We start from the raw sequence: 22,135 nt of genomic DNA, 5'->3' as shown, positions 1-22,135 counted from the left end.
TAGCATCTTATTATGGTATTTCCGTGAAACCCCATCTGATTTCCGTAGAAATAAATTATAATCTCATGATTGAATTATTTATTTTTAAATATTTGATTTTTCTTTTTTTAAAAAAAGGGTTTTTTTTAAAGATTTTATTTAAGAGAGAGGGAGAGAGAGAGACAGAGCAGAAGCAGAGGGAGTGGAGAAGGGAGAAGCAGCCTCCTCGCTGAGCAGGAGCCTGATGGCAGGGCTCGATCCCAGGATGCTGGGATCATGCCCTGAGCAGAAGGCAGATGCTTAACAACTGAGCCACCCAGGTGCCCCTAAATATTTGATTTTTCTTTAAAAACACTGCCCAAAGTAGGTGTTTCTCTCACTTTTTGACTCTAGATTTCTGGATTGGTTTTCAACCAGATCTCTTCAGATTAACGTGTTCTAAAGAGCCTCTACATTTTTGCACAGTCAATTCTCAGCCTAAAATCTTCCAGCCCCCACCTCATATTGCCCCTTCAGGGAATTGTTTATCCTTCGAGACCCAGATGAAGTAGCACACTTTCTTTGCTCCCGTGGTACAGTATTTTCTGTTTTTTTCTCCTACTATAGCTCTTAGTTGGTTTGTGTAATTCATTTGTAATGTCAACCCCCTAGTATAGCGTCTGCCCCCTAGAAGATACCTAATGTTTGATTAAATAGATGTGGTTAAATATCATAAGCTCTGAAATGTTTTCCAGTGTTAAGAACTCAGCTGTCTTATGTGCATAGGTATAATACATATTTGTTAATTGAATTTTTATTTGTTCTTAGATGGCATTAAGAGGATCTGCGCCAGTGACAATTGTACCTCTTCCTGGAGAGCAAGTACAGGTTCAGGGGGTCATCCAGACAGCTCAGTCTTCTGTAATTCACCCACCACACGTGCAAACGGTACAAAAATTCAAAGACTTAGTGGCTGAGAGAGGGGACTTTTACACCCTGAGTCTTTGGACACATTGAAGTTGCTATAGTACAGTATCATAAACCAAGATTTTAATAAAATTGTCTTAGAAATTAGGCTGTAGGACAAATGAGGCAAATAGAAAAGTTTGAGAATTTCTAGTTTCATGTATAGACTACCCAGTGAAAAAGACAATTTGGGGGGAAGTTATTGCTGGGAAATGAGACTTCCTTAAGGGAAAGCACCTTTTTGTCCCAGTGGTATCTTTCAGGAAAAGGAGAATTCTGAAGCAAGGGCGATGGTATTGGTGTCAGCAAAGTAATAAAAGTGCCTACCTTATGCTTTGTCAAATAAGAGAGTTCTCTCATATAGAGGCAAGTTCTTATTTAGACCTGTCTACCTTCTTATTACCACCTGACAGCAGTAGAAAGGAAAGCGATCCTGGGTTCTTTTTCTTTCTACTCTTTCTCCCCATTTTATCTTCTGGCTCCCGTGAGTCTTAGAATGTCTTTGGTCATCCCTCATTTTTTCCTGCTCTTTATAAAGTATCTGGCAGTGTTGTGTGCTCTGCAGCTGTGTCTCTAATGTGGTTTTCCTGTATGAAAGGTGGCTACTGCATGGACTTTGGAGTTTTTATATGAAGATTTTACTCTTACTTGCCAGTGCTCTCATTAAAGAGAAATACTTGATCTTAGATACATAAGTAATCTCTTAGTTCCAGAAATTATTTTCTTGAGTTCAGTGGGAGACTTGGGAGTAAATTTAGGGACAGTGAAAATGGTTAAAAGTTTAGGTTAGATTGGTGTATCCATGATGCTTGAGGAAATATTATAATATCTGTTACTATTTCTTAATTATTACAGGTCGTGACCAGTTCATCCTTTTTTGCCAAAAGATACAGATTTAATATAAGATATAAATAAGTAGTTGTACACTAGAACTTGTTTTTGAAGGAGATTAAAACATTTCTCTGGAAACTTAAGATCTAAGTCTGATTTCTTTAGGGGAAAGCTTTCTATAGATAGTAATGTAGGGCAATGACTTGTTATGTCCTTTCTAGAAGCCTGTTTAGGTTATTTTATTTTTTAAAATAAAGATGAAGTCAGGTGTCACAGTGCAACTTTGGACAAATGGAAATTTTAATATATTTTAAAAATTGAAAAGAACTTGTTTTCTTAATAGTAAGGTACTATATAACTTAAAACTTGTATGTGGTTATTGTGTTGACATAACTTCAAAGGGCTTATTATTAATAGTTACCATTTAATATGTGCTTGCTATATGCCATGCACTTAAGTGCTCTACATGTATTAACTCATTTAATTGTAAAGTGAGATAAAGCCTAATAATTAGTACAGATTTCTAAATTACATGTTTATACCCGCCCTTGCAAGTGACCTCCATTTTGATAAACCTAATGATCTGTTCTCAGTCCTTGTTTCACTTTACCTGTTAGCATCACTTGCCATAGTTGATCATTCTTTTTTAAAGATTTTATTTGTCAGAGAGAGAGCGCGCACATGCACACAGATGCAGGGGGAGTGGCAGGCAGAGGGAGAAGCAGGCTCCCCGCTGAGCAAAGAGCCTGATGTGGGACTCCATCCCAGGACTCTGGGATCATGACCTGAGCCAAAGGCAGACGCTTAACTGACTGAGCCACCCAGGTGTCCTCCTGATCATTCTTTTTAAGACACTGGTTTTGCTAGCTCTCTAGGACACGTCATTTATCTGGTATTCTTCCTGTCTCAGTGGTGGCTTGTTCTCAGTCTTACTTGCTGGTTCCTCCCTTTCCTCCCAACCTGTTAATGTTAGAGTGTTCCTGGGTTTTGTCTTTGGTCCTCTTCTCTGTGTATTGAGCTCATCCAGTCTTATGGCTTTAAGGATTATCTAAATAGCTGTGACTCCCAAGTTTATATGTCTAGCCCAAGACCTCTTCCCTGACTCAAAGGCTTGTATATTTAGCAGTCTCTGCCATGTTATTATCTAATAATTTGATAATAGTTGGATTTCTAATAGCATTTCAAAATTAGCATGTCCAGAATCCAAATCAGATTATTGATTCAAAAAAAAACTGAGTAATGTGCATCAGTTTAGAAATAGGGTGGAAATCAGAGACTGGTCTTTATAACTCTAGTAAAATAGTATTGCTTTATTTTAGGGATAGACTTTCTTCTTAGTTCTGAGCATGCTGTATTGTATGTTCCTTTCAGTAGTTTGGGCCTCTGAAATAAATTTTGCTTTTTCTTTTGTTCCTTTCTTTTAGACCTCAGATTTAATGACAAATGAATTTGGGTGGCAGGAGACAGATCATATTTTCTGAAAGTAAAAATTAAATTGTTTTCCACCTGCATTGTTCATCACCGTAAAACCAGTTCTGTTTTCCAGGTATCCTCTTTATCAGAAAGTGAGGAGTCTCAGGACTCATCAGACAGTATAGGCTCCTCACAGAAAGCCCACGGGATCCTAGCACGGCGCCCATCTTACAGGTGAGTACTCATGTTTCAGATTCTGCGTGTGTTATGTTATACTGATGAGTTGGAATGGTGCTGTGTAAAGCAAACTATATAAAGAGGGAGCATGTGTCTGTATAGGACGGGAAATGTTGAGAGAAAGAGATTTGAGCCAGATTATGAAGGGCCTAAATTGCTGTCCTGAAGAGGAATTTAGTCTTATCTTCTGGCAAAGTACTAGATTTCCATATTTACTTTTAGATAGTTAACTTTAATAGCAACATGAAAGGAGGACTGTAGATTTAAGGAATTGAACTAGCTTGTGTTCCCTTTGCTAGCTTCTTTACTGAAACACATTTTTCTGCATTGTGTGTAACTCCTGCACATACTTTAAGCCTTATTTCCTCCTGGAAGTCTTCTGATTACTTTCTTTCCAACTCCCAAGGCCAAGTTAGGTCTTTCTTCTGTGGCATTCTTTTTACTGATCCCTGTTACAGTATTTATCGCATCCTGTTGGAATTCCAGTTAATAATACATGGGCCAGGGGCATCTGGCTGGCTCAGTCAGAAGACCATGCGACTCTTGATCTGGGGGGTCGTGAGTTCAAACCCCATGTTAGGTAAAGAGATTACTAAAAAGAAATAAACTAAAAAAAAATACACAGACCATGCTCTTAAATAATTTTTTGCATTGCAGAGTGACTGTGCAAGAGTAGATGCTCAATTATTATTTGTTGAACGAAACAGCTAGAAGGTAGGAGGAAAAGGAGACAGAAAAGGATGAAATGCTATCTTTGAAAGCATATAAACAAATGCAGTAAGATTTTAGATATTATAAGAGAACTCTGTATAGGGTATAGTCATTCCTGCCTGGTTGGAATAAATAGGAAAGACTTCATAAAAGATGTCATTTGGATCACCACCAATCTGAAAAATTTTGTGAGATAGGGTCAGGGAAGGGTTTGGTAGCAGGAAAAGAGCTTAGGTTGAGGGACAGTGTAATCAAAGTATGATATGAAAGAGGTTGGCCCGTTTTCAAAATTGGGAACTTAAGGAAGAGGAGGTTTAGGAAGAAAAGGTAAACAAGAGCCAAATTTCTTAAAACTTTATTACCATGTTAAGGAATTTGGACTCTATTGAATAAACAGTTAATGAACAAACAAATTTTGTCTGTGAATTCTGGTGGGGGTGGGGGGTGATTAAAAAGAAACCCTACTAAAATGAGCTCATAACCTGAAATTATAAAAAGCTGAAACAAACCCATTTTTAGCAAGCAGCAGGAGATACAATAAATATAATGAAACCACTAAAGAACTTCAGATAGTAAAATTACCAGGAACTTTAAGTCTAATTAAAATTGAAAGACATAAAGAAGGAATCAAAACCCTCGTACTAGGATAAGACACTGGGGGGATTTAAGAAACAACTGAGTAAAACTTCTGGAGATGAAAAATGTAATTGCTAAAAACTATTGAGGAATTTTAAGTGTTATACAGCAGACTAGGTATAATTGAGAGAATTAGGGACCTGGGAGCTACAGCTCCAAGTAAATGACCTAGAATGTCGAAGAACACTGCCAGCGTAATGACCGAAATTTATTATTTTTTTAATTTTTTTTTTTAAAGATTTTATTTATTTATTTGAGACAGAATGAGAGAGAGAGAGCACATGAGAGGGGGGAGGGTCAGAGGGAGAAGCAGGCTCCCTGCCGAGCAGGGAGCCCGATGCGGGACTCGATCCCGGGACTCCAGGATCATGACCTGAGCCGAAGGCAGTCGCTTAACCAACTGAGCCACCCAGGCGCCCATGACCGAAATTTCTAAGACATGAATCTGTCAGCTTCAGAAAGCAAGGTCCCAGGTAATATAAATGAAAATAAACCTAAATCTAGATGTAACTTATTAGGTAAAACTGGAGAACACCAAAGATAACAATAAGATCTTAAAAGCTTCTAAAGAAAAAAAGATTACCTAGAAAAGAATGACCATTAGACTTAACAGCAGGTTTTGAATGTTAGTATTAGAAGGCAATGGACTAGAAAAATCTTTTTTTTTTTTTTTTTTTTAAAGATTTTCCATTTATTTGGGAGAGAGAGCACATGCGCGAGTGCATGCACAGGCAGGGCAGGGGGAGGGACAGAGGGAGAAGCAGACTTCCTGCTGAGCAGGCAGCCTGACATGGGGCTCGATTCCAGGACCCTGGGATCATGACCTGAGCCAAAGGCAAATACTTAACCGACTGAGCCACCCAGGTGCCCCTAGGAAATCTTTAAATGACAAGAGAAAGTGACTGTCAGTCTGGAACTTTATACCCAACTGAACAAATCACTCAGAAATAATGGTGAAATAAAAGTCATTTCAAACTGATTTAAGAAATTACTAAAGGAGGGTATACCTCAGGAAGAAGAAAATTCCATCCAAATGGAAGGAATGTGAATATAAGAAAAAATGGTGAACTAACAGATGCACTAACTTTTGACTTTTTAGAAAGATAATAATGATCAGTTTAGGTAGTTTAAAAACAAAATGCAGGGGCCCCTGGGTGGCGCAGTCAGTTAAGCGTCCGACTCTTGGTTTTCGACTCAGGTCGTGATCTCAGGGTCATGAGGTTGAACCGCGTATCAGGCTCAGTGCTGAGTCTGCTTGGGAGTCTCTCTCCCTCTCCCTCTGCTCCTCCTCCTCCTCCTGTTCTCTCAAATAAATAAATCTTTTTAAAAAATTCAGAGACTTATACCAGACAGCAATATGTGCTTGCTTATATGGTATTGATTAGATTTAACCTTAGATTGTTGGATGAAATCTCCAAACAAGGGGGCTTTCCCAGCACAAAACAGCTCCTGGATAAAATACTTGTTAATGCATTGTGCATTTATAGGTAGTAATAGAAATATCACCTTCCTGTAGTAAACAGAAAAACCATATTCATAATGTTAAAATTTAGTCTAGTTGGCTTTATTAAGTAAGTAATTCATGAACTGGGCAGCATCCCATTTAGCAAGTAGAAGGGAGCTTTGAGGAGCTATACAAAATGGAAGGTTTCAGGGGCACCTGGATGGCTCAGTCTGTTAAGCATCCAATTCTTGATTTCAGCTCAGGTCTTAATCTCGGGACCATGAGTTCAAGCCCTGCATTGGCCCCACGCCTGGGCATGGAGCCTGCTTAAAAAAAGGGGGTGGGGAGCTAAATGGAAGGTTTCTATATGGGAAGGAGGGTAGGGCAGGAGTTAAAAGGATTGTTCCAGTCAAGGTCTCTTTCCCTTAGGGGGACAGCCAGGGGGTCTTATCAGGCAGATTTTCATCTTGGGGGGATGGGGAGGGGCCATGTGACAGATTACCTCACTGGTGCTCATCTGAAAATTTCTGACTAGTTATGACTACATTTCTGTGGGGAGAGGCTGAAACTGCAATTAGATTAAGTATTAAGCCCTAGTTTGGGGGCTTGGCCTAAGTGATGCCATTTTGGGCCTTTGGTTTTCTTTTCAACAGTTCCTTCCTTTTGATCAGACTCAGCTTAACTGAGATGTGATCGAATTTTAAGGCATTAGTGCTACTCTCAGCACTCAAAAGTTCTCGCGGTTTTTGTTTTCTCTTTGTGTGATATCCAGACTTTTTTTTCTTCTTCTTCTTAATCTTTGTGCTGTTGACAGGTCACAGCTTCAGGTTGACATTGTCTTTGTGTTTCATTCTTTTTTTTTAAATTTATTTGAGAGAGAAAGAGGGAGGAGCAGAGGGAGAAGCAGGCTTCCCGCAGAGCAGAGAGCCTAGCGCGGTACTCGATCCTAGGATCCTGAGATCGTGACCTGAGCCAAGGCAGACGGTTAACAGACTGAACCACCCAGGCGCCCCTTGTGTTTCAGTCTTAAGTGAGATCATTTGTGTGGTGGTTAGCGGCTATGAACATGTGTTGAAAGCTTCTGAGAGAATACAATGCACATAGGAGATGGTTACGGTTACTCTTAAGTAGAATAATTTGTCAATATTTGGAGTGCACTGTGGAGCCGTGGTCCCCAAGACCTAAACCAATCAGAATCAAGTAAGTCAAAGAAAGAACCTTGTGGAAGGAGTTACCTTTTTAAGCAGCCAAATGTCTTGTTCTGCAGTGTTTTGTAATTGACTTTCAACTTCTCCAAAAGTGTTAATCCAGGCCCAGCAGCAGGTGGTGTCGGCCACAGCACAGACCTCTCCTTGCTCAGCTAAAAGATGAATCAAGAGCTATTCTGTTTTCAAGGACAACTTTGGCTAGAGGGTTTGCTGTTGCTTTAGCAACAGATAATGCAATAAAAGTGTGAAGTCTTTTATTTATTTATTAGAGAGTGAGTGAGTGAGCACAAGCAGGGGCGGAGGCAGAGGGAGAAGCAGACTCCCCGCTGAGCAGGGAGCCTGATGCGGGACTCAGTCCCAGGACCCTAGGATCATGGTCTGAGCCAAAGGCAGACACTTAACTGACTGAGCCACCCAGGTGCCCCTGTGAAGGGTGGAAGCTAGATTCCTTGATGTAAGCTACTTCTTCAAGCTACTTGGTTTGATCTAGGGATCTCCAGCATCTGTATAGGGCCAGGTGTCAGGTAGAGCCTTCTTTAGCCGTGTAGTATAGTGTGTACCCAAGGCTACTTTCTAGTTTTGCAGCAGTGTCAGTAGTCAGGAGCACTTGGTGTAGGGTACTTTCCAACAGGGCTTGAGAGCTAGGTGTTTGTTTCTGTTTTGTTGTTTGTTTTGATTTATTTTTTATGGTAACCTTTCTGAAATACCGGTCACCGGACTCTAGACTCTGACCAACAGGATCCTTTGATAAGGTGAAGGAAAGTTCCTTTAACCTGTTGATGATAGGCTTTATTTATTTATTTATTTATTTTTTAAAGATTTTATTTATTTGAAGAGAGAGACACAGCGAGAGAGGGAACACAAGCAGGGGGAGTGGGAGAGGGAGAAGCAGGCTTCCCGCCCAGCAGGGAGCCTGATGCGGGGCTCGATCCCAGGACCCTGGGATCATGACCTGAGCCGAAGGCAGACGCTTAACCACTGAGCCACCCAGGCGCCCCAGTGATAGGCTTTAGTATAAGACATTAAAGACTTACAGTAACTGGTTACACTAGCACGAGACAACCAGGAATCAGCAGAAAGTTGTATGCCGATAGCCGCGGTCTATGGGTGACTGTCTCCCATGGAGTGAGTTTGAGCAGAGCCAGTGGCAACACCTTAGGCCAAGGGAGTCCGGCAGTTTCAGCAAGCTTAGAGATTTTGAGAATTTCATTAGTTCTTTCAGCCTTGCCCGATGATTGAGGGTGATAAGGGCAGTGATAATTATCAAGGCTTGAATGATTTGCCCAGTGACGTGGGCACCTCAACGGGAGGTATAGCCTAAGCGGGAAACATGTTTTCTAAAGGTTTTGTTTTCCCCTGCTGCAAGACCAATGCCCTCACACTGGCAAACTTCAGTCTATCTCCAGAAAACATACATACAATAGTAAGAATATATCGATAACCACCGTATTAGGTGGCAGGTGTTCAAAGTGGTTGGAAAGAGGAGTTGAGGCCTCTGGAAACTAAAAATTTTTCCAGGATTATGGAAAATTTCCAGGTTAGACATTGATGGTAAACTGTTTTTGCAGTCTTATAGAAGTCTCCACAGCATAATGTTTATTTGTAATTTGAGTCTTCTTAAACATACCATGGTGGGTGAAGAAATGTAAAAACCAAAAAATGAGATTTGCCAGAAAGTGGGGAAGAACCCAGCGGCCCATCTTGGCTTTCTCATAGCCCTAACTACTCTACTCCATCTTAATTTCTCTGATGTAGGAGTAGGCTATTGCCAAGTTAGAAGGACATCATGACAGCAGAAGTCTGGCGTTGAGGGGTCCATTTTTGCAGAAGCAGAATAAACTTTATCCACATGTGCCACAGTCTTACAATAAAAAGAGGCTTAAAGTAACTTATTTGACAGTGCTTCCCATGTAGTTTACATATCAAATAAACCTAATTAGTTTAACAAATTCTTTGGGATATTCCTGGTCAAAAAGACTTTATTTAGAACTTAATTTTGGGGGTAACTGGCTGGCTCAGTCTTGATCTCAGGGTCATAAGTTCAAGCCCCATGTTGGGTGTAGAGATTACTTAAAAATAAAATCTTTCAAAAAAAAAATTGGGGGAGAAAACTTGGAGCCCCTGGGTGGCTCAGTCAGTTAAGCGTCTGCCTTGGGCTCAGGTCAGGATCTCAGAGTCCCAAGATCGAGCCCCACATTGGGCTCCCTGCTCAGCGGGGAGCCTTCTGCTCCTCTCCCTGCTCTCTCAAATAAATAAAATCTTATATATATATATAAAACATTTGAAAGGAAAAAAACCCTTATTTTTGAAAGATTTTTTTTATTTTTTAGTGAGAGAGAAAGCATGCACACAGGGGGAGGGGCAGAGGGAGAGAGAATCTCCAGCGGATTCCTGCCAAACAGAGCCCAAGACCTCAATCCCACCACCCGGAGACCATGACCTGAGCCAAAACCAAGAGTTGGACGTTCAACTGACTGAGCCCCCCCAGGCGCCCTTCAAAAATAGGTTTTAAAGCACTTGCCTAAACAGGATAACAGATCATTATGAAACTTTAAAAGGTAAAGAAATTTTCACAATTTTATCAAAATCAGACCAAAGTCCGAGAAAACCAAATTCTAATTTTGCACCAGGTTAGTTTTGATATTAAAACTCATTGTTGGACACCTGGGTGGCTCAGATGGTTGGGCGTCTGCCTTCGGCTCAGGTCATGATCCCAGGGTCCTGGGATCGAGTCCTGCATCGGGCTCCCTGCTAGGCGGGGAGCCTGCCTCTGCCTCTCTCTCTGACTCTCATGAATAAATAAATAAAAACATTAAAAAAAAAAAACTCATTGTTTTGGGGCACCTGGGTGGCTCAGTCGTTAAGCGTCTGCCTTTGGCTCAGGTCATGATCTCAGAGTTCTGGGATCGAGCCCCGTGTCGGGCTCCCTGCTCGGCGGGAAGCCGGCTTCTCCCTCTCCCACTCCCCCTGCTTGTGGTCCCTCTCTCGCTGTGTCTCTCTCTGTCAAATAAATTTAAAAAAAAAATCTTAAAAAAAAATCAAACTCATTGCTTTAAAAAGATTTCATTTATTTGACAGAGAGAAAGAGCACAAGCAGGGGGAGCAGCAGGCAGGGAGAGAAGCAGGCTCCCCTCAGAGCTAGGAGCCCGATGTGGGGCTCAATCCCAGGACCCCAGCATCCTGAGCCAAAGGTAGGCGCTTTAACTGACTAGGCAGACTCATTTTTAAAAATAAATTTATTTTAATCTTAACCAGCTGGACCACACATTGAAATTCCTTTTCAAAGATTCCTCTGCCACAAACCATCTACAACTTTTTTTTTTCTACATTCTGGTTTTGTCCTGTTTTTCCTCTTTAGACAACACCAGCCTCATTTTAGGACCAAAAAAGAAAAAGTGTATTTCTCCTACCCTTTTTTTCATTGAAAGCACATCCTACTTTCCTGGCATATGGAGATATTTTCCTTATTAGTTTTAGTTATACATATTAATTAGAATTCTTAACCCTTAGAAGCCTTAATTTCTAGTGAAAACTAAGACGTAAGCAACTGTGAACTGTTGTTATACAAGCATTCTTTAAATTTGCAAATTTACTAATACATTTCAAAATTTCCAAAAGCATGTCTTTAAAAATTTGCCAGTGTAGCATTAACATATCTAAATATCTTTTAGTTTCTCTGTAATAAGCCAGAAGTAGATAAACCTTTGTTTAGTTATTAATGTTGCAGTATTTTGTCTTATTTGGAAATGATTTAGCTATTTAATGAGTTTAGTGTTTTAATTCATTTACTCTAACTCGGGAAAACTATTTAAATAGAGCTAATATCACTGAGAAGTTTATTTATGAACTTTTGTCTACATCTGTTTAATTTGTCCTTAATAATTATGTGTAGGTTACCTACAGAAACTTCATTAAATATTAGACAAAGCCAGCCATTATCCTAAGCTATTATTTTTTTTTGTTGACAGAATAAAAGATAACAGGAACCCACACAGAATAAGTTTCCTATTTATTTATTTATTTATTATTTTTTTTTTTTAATTTTATTTATTTATTTGAGAGAGCGAGAACACATGAGAGGGGATAGGGTCAGAGGACGAAGCAGACTCCCTGCCGAGCAGGGAGCCCGATGCGGGACTCGATCCCGGGACTCCAGGATCATGACCTGAGCCGAAGGCAGTCGCTTAACCAACTGAGCCACCCAGGCGCCCAAGTTTCCTATTTAATGTGGATAATTTTAAAGACATGTCTGTCTGAATAGCCTTTCCCCCTTTTGTTTTTTCTTGATAAGAATTACCTCCATTAAGGGGCACCTGGGTGGCTCAGTCCATTAAGCATCTGCCTTTGGTTCAGGTCATGATCCCGGGGTCCTGGAATCAATCCCCGCATCAGGCTCCCTGTTCAGCGGGGAGCCTGCTTTTCCCTCTCCTCCCGACTCACGCTCGCTTCTTGCTCGTGCTCTCTGTCGCTATCTTTGTCTCTCTCTCTCTCTCAAATAAATAAAATCTTAAAAAAAAAATTACCTCCGTTAAATTCGCATTTTAAAGAGATGGACTAGATATAAGTTCCTAGAGAAGACCAGTATAACATTGAACAGTTACATTTTATTTAAGTAATCTGTACACCCAACGTGGCGTTGACTCATAACCCCAACATCTAGAATCTCATGCTCTGCCAACTGAGCCAGCCAGGTGCTCTGAACATTTACATTTATGCAAGCTTCTCCTTAGACTTCTGTTCAACCCCCACCCCCTTCTGTTCTCCCACATCAGAATTTTTACATTTATAAGCCTTTTGAGATAAATAGGGGAGGTTTGGGAATTGGTGGGCCGTGAATTGTTCTTGGAACCACACCTCTGATCCTGTGAAGACTACATTCTTTTTTTTTTTTTTTAAGATTTTATTTATTTATCTGACAGAGACACAGCGAGAGAGGGAACACAAATGGGGAGTGGGAGAAGCAGGCTTCCCGTGGAGCAGGGAGCCCAATGTGGGGCTTGATCCCAGGACCCTGGGATCATGACCTGAGCTGAAGGCAGATGCTTAACGACTGAGCCACCCAGGCATCCCTAAAGACTACATTCTTAAAACAAGGACAGCTCTTCTTAATTCCTCAAAAGAACTGGGTTAGTGACTGAAAAACACCAAAGGACTGACATGCCCATCCACTTAGGGAAATGTCTTCTTTCTCTCTGGGTACATTCAGCTTAGGGGATAAGGCCTTAAAAAAAATTCCTGTCATGGTCACCTGGGTGGCTCATCAGTTAAGCGTCTGCCTTTGGCTCAGGTCATGATCCCGGGGTCCTGGGATTGAGCCCCACATGGGGCTCCCTGCTCGGCGGGGAGCCTGTTCCTCCCTCTGCCTGCCGCTCCCCCTGCTTGTGCTCACTTGGTTCTCTCTCTCTGACAAAATCTTTAAAAAAAATTCCTATCAGCCTTTCAATATCAGCTTCCAGTTTGGCCACATTTCCTATTGAGTTATTAAATCCTTTCAAATATCTTGTCAGGTGTCAGCTGGGAAAAGAGTAAATATTTCTGTCAACCTAATGGACCCAAAATGCCTCCTCAATGAGGGGAGTGAGAGTTACTATCTTCAGATCTAGAGTTACTCCCAAAGACAGCCAAAGAACAGACAGCCTCATGTCCCAGACAGGCAGAAAGCTAAGCCATGTTCTTAGGAGGTAACAAGACAAACAAAAAAGGAAATAGCTATTCCCAGGAGAGAAAGAATCATTATCCACTGAGTCTGGATTTGGAAACAAAGGGACAAGATGAAGTTTTATTTCCCCTCTTTCAATTGGGCTTAGGAGATAATCTCTTTACAAAAACTCTTGTGGGCCCTCCTGAGTTTTAAGAAATTTTTTTTTTTAACTATGGCCCTTAGTTCATCCTTAGAGCAAGGAGTAAGAGATACCTGAAGAGGATCACCGGTAGCCTCAAGTGGTCTTAGTTCAAAAGGTCACAGTGTTTTGAGGAGAATGGAAAGGCAATTCAGTCGGAAGCTCGCTCAGAGGAGTAATTAGGGACGGGGGCAGCAGTAGGATTTACATCAGTCTTATAGCCTTATTTTAGATGACTTTTCTCTTTCATTAGCTTTTTGCCATGAATCTTTTAATGAGACTGTTTTGGAATTTTGAAATCTTTTGGAGGCTGCTTCTTGCCAATTAAAACAGGTAACCCTTGCTTTCAAGTGCAAAGGTTCTTAAATGAATGATCTTGTCTAATTCAGTGTTCCTCATAACAGCCATTGTAATTCCATGTTGTTTCAGTAAAAAAAAAAAAAAAGTTTAATCTTGCTAGGTATCTGTAACTGCGGGACGATAGTGCTTAGACATAAAATAAGCAGGTGTGCCGGAAGGTGGCACACTCAACTCTGTAGATATAAGGGATCCCATCTCTTTTAACTAGGCCTTTGGGTTTCTCAGAGCCAAACTAATACCTAAGAGGGACTTGCCGTGGGGTTGAGATTCATGGGTTGTTTTACAGTGTACCTCACCTCACTGCAAGTTTTCGTGAGGTCGGTGGGTGAACTCGCGTTCCTTGACCAGCTTATTCGAACCTTGGGAGTCTTTGAGTTTAGGTGGCAAGTGCTCTAACAGCTCTTGAATGCTTTGACCTGTGCCCACCAATATTTGTGGCTTTTCAGTTTCTGAAATCCCCACTAGCGATAACCTTTATTTACACAAAACAAGACAGCAAATGTGCACCTCAATACAACAGCAGTAACCAAAACATGTTGCTGTGGAGTGGCCAAGGCCGAGAGAATTCTTTGTGTACCACCAGCAATTCCCAGTGTGAACTAAGCCAGCCTACAAACTGGAACTAGGAAAGGATTCCAAGGTGAAAGTGTGGGCTGAACCAAGGGTTAAGGACTGGTACTCCCATAGAACCTCCTCAGTCTAGCCTGACCCACTAACCCTTTACTGGAAAGTCAGATTGGCAGCTGGATGCAAAAAGAGCAGAGCTAAAACGGAGAGGGACTTACCAAGGGCCCTCAGATACGGCGAGAAAGACTCTGAAGGGTTTGTGGGGCTCCATGCCTGTGTTTTTTGTTGTCCCCAGATGCTGCCAGAAATTCGCGTTTGATCCCGAGACCACCAAATCTGTTAAACAGAATTCAGCCATGTAAATTTGAAGATCTAATTGGCTTTATTAAATAATTCATGAATTAGGCAGCATCCCATCTGGCAAGCGGAGGGGAACTCCGAGAACCTGTACAAACCACCCCCCCCGCTTGTGCACGCGCACGCTCTCTCTCTGGCAAATAAAAAAATCTTTAAAAAAAAACCAACAGCAGTTCTAAGTAGACAAGGTATCTATATTATAACTCCTTAGAGCAATTACTAAATTGTTAAGAGATTTAGTCGAATATATGATAAATTAAAATGGAGTTCTGAAAAATCTTCAGATAACCCAAAAGAATACAGAAGACTTTTTATTTTTACTTACCTTTTAAGTAAGCTCTTTGCCCAACATGGGACTTGAACTCACAACTCTGAAAATCAAGAGTTGCATAATCTACTGACTGAGCCAGCCAGGCACCCCCAGAAGACTTTTTAAAAAATAGAAAGCAAATAATTGGTAGATCAAGTGATAGCAGTGTTTATATTAAGAAGACATGGATTTAACTCACTAATTAAAAGAGATTATAAAACCAAAGACCAATATTCCTCATGAATATAAACACAGAGATCCCTAGCAAAATATGAGCTTAGCAAACAAATCCAACAACATATAAAAGGTATTATACATGATTATCAAGTAGGATTTTATCCCAGGAATGCAAGATTGGCTTAATATCTGAAAATCAGGGTGCCTGGGTGGCTCAGTCGGTTAAGCGTCTGCCTCCAGCTCAGGTCATGATCCCAAGCTCCTGGGGGATCAAGTCCCGCATCGGGCTCCCTGCTCAGCGGGGAGTCTGCTTCTCCCTCTGCCTGCCGCTCCCTCTGCGTCAAATAAATAAAATCTTTTCAAAAAAAAAATCTGAAAATCAATTAATGTAATACATCATATTTATAGAATAAGAACAGAAAATATATGGTCATCTCAGCAGACACCGAAAAAGCATTTGACAAATCAAGTACCCTTTAATGATAAAAATGCTCATCAAACAAATAGAAGGGAGCTCTTCAGCCTAATAAAGCACCTGTACAAAAGCTCATAAGCAGCAGCATATGTAATGGTGGAAAACTGAATATTTTCTCGCTAAGGTCACGAACGCAACAAGGCTGTGGATGTCTGCTCTCATGACTTCTATTTAACATTGTATTCAGGCAGGCAAGACAATGAAATAAAAGGCATCCAGATTGGAAAGGATGGGATGAAATAAAATAATTTGCAGATGACATGATTTCATATATAGAAAATCTTTAAAAGAATCCACTAAAGCAGAGGTAGTTAATGAGTTCAGCAAGGTTGCAGGATATTTTACTATCTATTGATTCTTGGAATATGGTACATAAGGGTTTTAATTTCTGTACTTTTCTTTATGCTCAAAATGTTTCATAACTTGAAAGTGAAAAAGAACTGGCACAGCATTCCACAGTCTCATGGTAGGCTGGCTGAAGAACAGCATTCGGGGACCTGTTAAAGGGGTCTGGAGCCCTGTCCTGACCCACTCACTCAGCCATTAGGGATACCAGATGGCATTCAGTAAACCTCTCTAGACGATTCTGATACATAAGCAGGTTTAGGAACCAGTGATGCCTAACACAGAGTCCTGTAGGGCTGCCACCTCTCTTACTCTCTATGTGGGACATCTGTTGATACAGTCTACAATTATATTAGCTCTTGGTGGGAAGATTGTCCAGAGTAAGGAGGCCATGCTGGAGAACAACTTTCAGCACATTATAGAAGAAGAGCTGAAGGAACTAAAATTACTTGGCCTCAAATAACTGTAGCAGTTGTCAAATAAGTACTGCAAAGTTAGGGCATGGATATAGAGTTAGGGTTAAGCTTAAATTTCTTTAGCTTCGAGTTCTTTCCTTTCAGTCCTGCGGCCGCAGCCATGAGTATGCTCAGGCTTCAGAAGAGGCTTGCCTCCAGTGTCCTCCGCTGTGGCAAAAAGAAGGTCTGGTTGGACCCCAACGAGACCAATGAAATTGCCAATGCCAACTCCCGTCAGCAGATCCGAAAACTGATCAAAGATGGGCTGATCATCCGGAAGCCTGTGACTGTCCATTCCCAGGCTCGGTGCCCTAAAAACACTTTGGCCTGCCGGAAGGGCAGACATATGGGCGTTGGTAAGAGAAAAGGTACTGCTAATGCTCGAATGCCTGGATGAGGAGGATGAGAATTCTGCAGTGGCTGCTCAGAAGATACCGTGTATCTAAGAGGATCGACCGCCACATGTATCAGCCTGTACCTGAAAGTGAAGGGTAACGTGTTCAAGAACAAGTGGATTCTCATGGAACACATCCCCAAGCCGAAGGCCGACAAGGCTCACAAGAAGCTTCTGGCTGACCAGGCTGAGGCCTGCAGATCTAAGACCAAGGGGCCTCGCAAACGCCGTGAAGGGCGGCTCCAGGCCAAGGAGGAGGAAATCATCAAGACTCTGTCCAAGGAGGATGAGACAAATAAAACGCCCTCTTTTGTGTGTACATGGTGGCCTTGGCAGTAACACAGATCAGTTACTCAATAAAACCAACCTTTATCTGCTAAAAAAAAAAAATTCTTTAGCTTCACTGGGTGGAACCAGCTTTGGGTCTAAATAAGAAAGTGCTTAGTGGGGCACCTGGGTGGCTCAGATGGTTAAGCGTCTGCCTTCGGCTTGGGTCATGATCCCAGGGTTCTGGGATCGGGTCCCGCATGGGGTTCCCTGCTAGGCGGGAAGCCTGCTTCTCCCTCTGCCTCTCTCTCTCACTCTCATGAATAAATAAATAAAACATTTAAAAAAAAAAGTGCTTAGTAATTGAATGGTTTACCGTTTGGAAGTTGTGGGTGCCTTATTCCTGGAAGTAGAGGCTGTTAGGAATGTTAGGGAATTCCTGCATAGGCTGGAAGGTTGGTGTAGATAAATGAAAGATCATTTTCAGTGCTAAGGGGTTTTTTTTCCCCTTTTTGACTATTTTTTGTTGCTTCCACACAAGTATTTCAGTTTTCTGATTTTTCTACAATGAACACAGAATTCTTGAGGAAAGATTCTTTTTTTTTTTTTTTTCTCCTTAGAAACAAATAATGCTTATTTGTCCCTCCACCCAAGTTGTATTTTGGAAGATCTTTCAGATTCAGAAAGGAATCTTTTTCTATCCTCATATTCCGGTCATAAGTCCCATTTTACCAAGTCTGAGGGATACCTGTGAATTAATTATATTTACTTCCTGTTAAATAATTTTATTGGGGCGCTTGGCTGGCTTAACCCGTGGAGCATGTGACTCTTGATCTCGGGGTTGTGAGTTCGAGCCCCATGTTGGGTGTAGAGATAAAAAAGATCATTCATAAATAAAAAAATTTCACTTATCACTAATACTGTGTGCTTTTTTATAGTCCTATTTCTAATTTTCTTGTTTCTTAGAACTGTGGGCTTCTCACTCTAGAGTTGAAGGTTGAAAAAAATTTTTTTAATTTGGTCTTTTTAAATGAAGGTCACTTTTTTTTAAAGATTTTTATTTATTTGATAGAGACACAGTGAGAAAGGGAACACAAGCAGGGGGAGTGGGAGAGGGAGAGGGAGAAGCAGGCCTCCTGCGGAGCAGGGAGCCCGATACAGGGCTCGATCCCAGGACCCTGGGACCGTGACCCGAGCCGAAGGCAGACGGTTAACGACTGAGCCACTCAGGCGCCCCGAAGGTCACTATTTATAAAATGAATACTATTCTTGTTAATTAATGAAATACCTTATAATGGAGTCCTCTCTCTTGTAGGGGAGACGTTTCTTACCTGTGTAAGAGCCTTGTACATTGAAAAGTATTTATTCGGTGTCTCTTTTCAGGTAGTGTAACTAGCCTGCCGTACACATCATTACAGTAGTCTGTGCTAAACTAGAAGGGCTCCTTGACACAACAGTTTAGATGTCTAGTAGATATTACACTTCTAACCTGAGACTGAAAAAGGTTTAGCAGTTTGTTTTTGTAAAGCTGTCCTCATTACTGATTAATAGAGTTTTATCTTCCACAGAAAAATTCTGAAAGATCTATCTTCTGAAGATACACGGGGCAGAAAAGGAGACGGAGAAAACCCTGGAGTTTCTGCTGTCACTTCTATGTCTGTTCCAACTCCCATCTATCAAACTAGCAGTGGACAGTACAGTACGTATAGGAATAAATTTTTATATGACGGACACACAAAAACTAACTTTCATAAAGAAGTGGTGTATAGAAAAACTGTCATGCTTTAATAGCGAGGATAACTGAAGAATAGCATTTTGAGCCAAAAATAATGCAAAGTACTTTTTCAGCATGATCACGTTTACTTGTTACAACAACTTAGTGAGATAGGCAATTGTCAATTTATAAGGAAACCCATAAAGCCTTAGAGAGATTAGATAATGTCCCTAAAGTCACACAGCTTGTAAGTGATAACGCTTACTTTGGATTTTTGACAATGCATGGAGTTGTCTAATCACTACCACAATCAAGATATAATTTTATCACCCTACGGGATTCTTTGTGCTATCCATTTGTAGATGATTTCTCCTTCCATTCCTAACTCCTGTTCTTCAAGTCTAATTGACTCTTGCCTCAAAATCCGTGTCCCATATGACCACCTCTCACTATCTCCAGTCACCACCACCACCTTGGTTTATACTCTCATCTCAGTACTGTGGTGGTCATTTTGCTTCCGTTCTTGCTCTCATTGTTTTTCCATACTGCAGCCAAAGCGATCTATTTAAAATGTCAATTAGAGGGGCGCCTGGGTAACTCAGTCATTAAGCATCTGCCTTTGGCTCAGGTCATGATCCCAGGGTCCTGGGATAGAGCCCCCGCATCGGGCTCCCTGCTCCGCGGGAAGCCTGCTTCTCCCTCTCCCACTCCCCCTGCTTGTGTTCCCTTTCTTGCTGTCTCTCTCTCTGTCAAATAAATAAAACACCAATTAGATCACACCACTTTTGCTTCAGATCCTCTAGTGATGCTCCATCACACCTAGAATAAGTTCTGTAAGGGTAAGTTACATCCAGGATCTGGCCTTGCTTACCCAACTCCGATCTCATCTGCCACTGGATCGCATTCTGGCAACACAGAATTTCTTGCTGTTTCTCCACATGAAGCTTGCTTGTTCTGCCTCAGGGTATCATCCCTGCTGCCTGGCACATTGTCCTCCCAGAGCCTCACATGACTTACACCCTCACTCCTGCTCCACTTAAGTGTCACTTCCTCAGAGACCACTCTTTTTAAAATACGCTCTTTGGTTAACTTTCTTATATTTTTATAGCATTTATATGTAATTATAAAAAAGTATATATTAATTTTTTAATTATAGATTATATAGAATTATAGATCAGCTTATTTATGGTCTGTTCTCAAGGATAAGTTCCTTGAGGGAAAGAACTTTGTCTCATTCACAGCTGTGAACACCAGGCATAGAGGGCCTGGTGCATAGGAGGCTTTCAGTGAAGTTTGTTATGAATAAATTAAAGAGTATATAAAAAACACCTCAATGCGGACACATAAGAAACTGAGAACAGTGGTTGCAAGGAAGGAAACATGGGAGCAAGATCAGAGGCAGTTGAGAAGTTCACTTTCATTTTAAACAAAACTGAATTTTTTTTTTTTTTTACCATATACATGCATTACTGTCTTCAAAAAAATTTTTTCTTAAAGTAGCATATTAGCGAGTTAAAATTATGATATACTAATACGGTTTATTCTAAAACAATTAAAATTAGAAATTATAAAAACTGCAAAGAAACTTAGGCTAATATATGTTATAATTGAAATAAGTACAGTACAAACTAGTATTTAAGACAGCATGATCCAGTAGAACTTCCTTGATGATGAAAATGTTCTATATTTACATTGTCCAGTACAGTAGCCACTAAGCCATGTGTGACTACTGAGCACTTGAAATGTGGCTGGTGAGACTGAGGAACTGAATTTTTTATCTTGTTTTAAGTAGCCACTTACGGCTAATGGCTACTGTATCAGTGCAGATGTAGAGTAAACTCAACCAGGTAAATACACATGTTAAACAAAAACAGGAAGGTGCGCCTGGGTGGCTCAGTCAGTTAAGCATCTGCCTTCAGCGCAGGTCATGATCTTGGGGTCCTGGGATCGGGCCACGTTTGGCTCTGTGCTCATAGGGAGTCTGCTTCTCTCTCTCCCTTTGCCCCTCCCCCTGCTCATGCTGTCTCTCAAATAAATAAAATCTTTTAAAAAAATAGGAAGATATGTGACAAGAATGTTATAATTCTGTATTGTCACATATACTTAACATAGACTTAGATCTCTACATATGTGTGTATGGATACACATATTTTGATACGTATTAATATAGAAGTCTATGTGAACATAGGAAGAGATTAGGAAGGATGGAACCAAAAATAATGGTTACCTCAGGATGAGGGTGTGGGATAGCCAGTGGAATAAATAGGGATAGAGAATGGGAGTTTTACTTTTTATTTATATATATATATAATGTGTGTTATAGGAGATTGCAAATAATTGCTAATATAAATTTAAAACAAATACCTGCATCTAAACACTGTCGTTACTTCTAAAGTCATAGAAGTTAAAGTATATGGGAATATTTGTTGTGTGGCGGTGGAGGAGGGATAGTTAGAAACTCCTGAAAGAAATTTTCAACTAAAACACACACATCCAGACAAGTGTGCTTTGGCTTTCTGATAGCCAAAGTGTAGAAGAAGAAAAATTTGCTTAATGACAATCTGATAAGGGGTACAGAGATGAAGCATTAAATTCTAAAGGGGATTGGGGCGCCTGGGTGGCTCAGTTGGTTAAGCGACTGCCTTCAGCTCAGGTCATGATCCCAGGGTCCTGGGATCGAGTCCCGCGTCGGGCTCCCTGCTCTGCGGGGAGGTGCTTCTCCCTCTCCCACTCCCCCTGCTTGTGTTCCCTCTCTCGCTGTGTCTCTCTCTGTCAAATAAATAAATAAAATCTTAAAAAAAAAAAAAAAATTCTAAAGGGGATTTATTATGTGGAATTGCATAATGCTAAAACGTTTTCTATCTGGTCACACCTTTTGGGTGTTTAAGGTTTGAGAGGAAAGCATTAACATAAGTAAAATTTATTGAAAAATGCTTGGGGGACACATAGTAATGTGATCTACATATGGGCTTTCTCATGACCACCTTACTGGTGATTTGCACTAGGAAGTGACTTGAATAAATTATTACATTTTTAAAATATCACATAACATTTAATACGTTTTAACAGAGCTCAGAAGCAGTATGAAGATTTGTTTTCATTGTGTAACCTTTAATCCTATTTAAAATTTTTCCATAGGCACACTTAATCTATTCAAAAATATTTTTGAGCTTATTTGAATAAAAATTGCAAACTATGTTAATGTTTCCTTCTACTTACTTTTCCTTTATAAGTTAGCCATCGGTACCATCTCCTAACGCCCCAGAACGGCCGTGACAGCATTAGCAATCAGCATGCAGTGCTTCATGGAGACTAAAGTGTGTTTTGACTAATCAGTTATATTGTAAAGGTTGAGACTAAATTTAAGATTAGTGCATCTGAACTATAAAATTTTATAGAGAAATGCCATTTTATTTCTGTTACATATAGTTCACTCAGAGTAGTTGACAGCAAGTCGAACTGCATTCAAA

General features: G+C 40.6%; 1 protein-coding gene across 10 annotated transcripts in view; it reads left to right on the top strand.

Moving 5' to 3' along the window:
* The window catches only part of ATF1 (activating transcription factor 1), an 85,973-nt gene that overhangs the window by 50,804 nt on the left and 13,034 nt on the right, over positions 1–22,135 (top strand). For 6 of the 10 annotated variants that reach the window (XM_045873451.3, XM_045873448.3, XM_045873444.3 and 3 more), the window contains 3 exons: positions 787–906; positions 3,302–3,402; positions 18,520–18,650. In XM_045873451.3, the coding sequence (XP_045729407.1) occupies positions 787–906; positions 3,302–3,402; positions 18,520–18,650 (352 nt within the window). Of the gene's footprint in view, positions 1–786; positions 907–3,301; positions 3,403–16,428; positions 16,997–18,519; positions 18,651–22,135 lie in introns of those variants that run through there. The other 4 variants (XM_054507056.2, XM_045873450.3, XM_064591248.1 and 1 more) reach the window with 2 other exon arrangements.

Source organism: Mirounga angustirostris, unplaced genomic scaffold (assembly GCF_029215605.1).
Source record: "Mirounga angustirostris isolate CCGP_5_RB_7025 unplaced genomic scaffold, mMirAng1.0.hap1 SCAF_5, whole genome shotgun sequence".
Classification (NCBI taxonomy): Eukaryota; Metazoa; Chordata; class Mammalia; order Carnivora; family Phocidae; genus Mirounga; species Mirounga angustirostris.
This window is presented reverse-complemented; position numbering and strand designations above follow the sequence as displayed.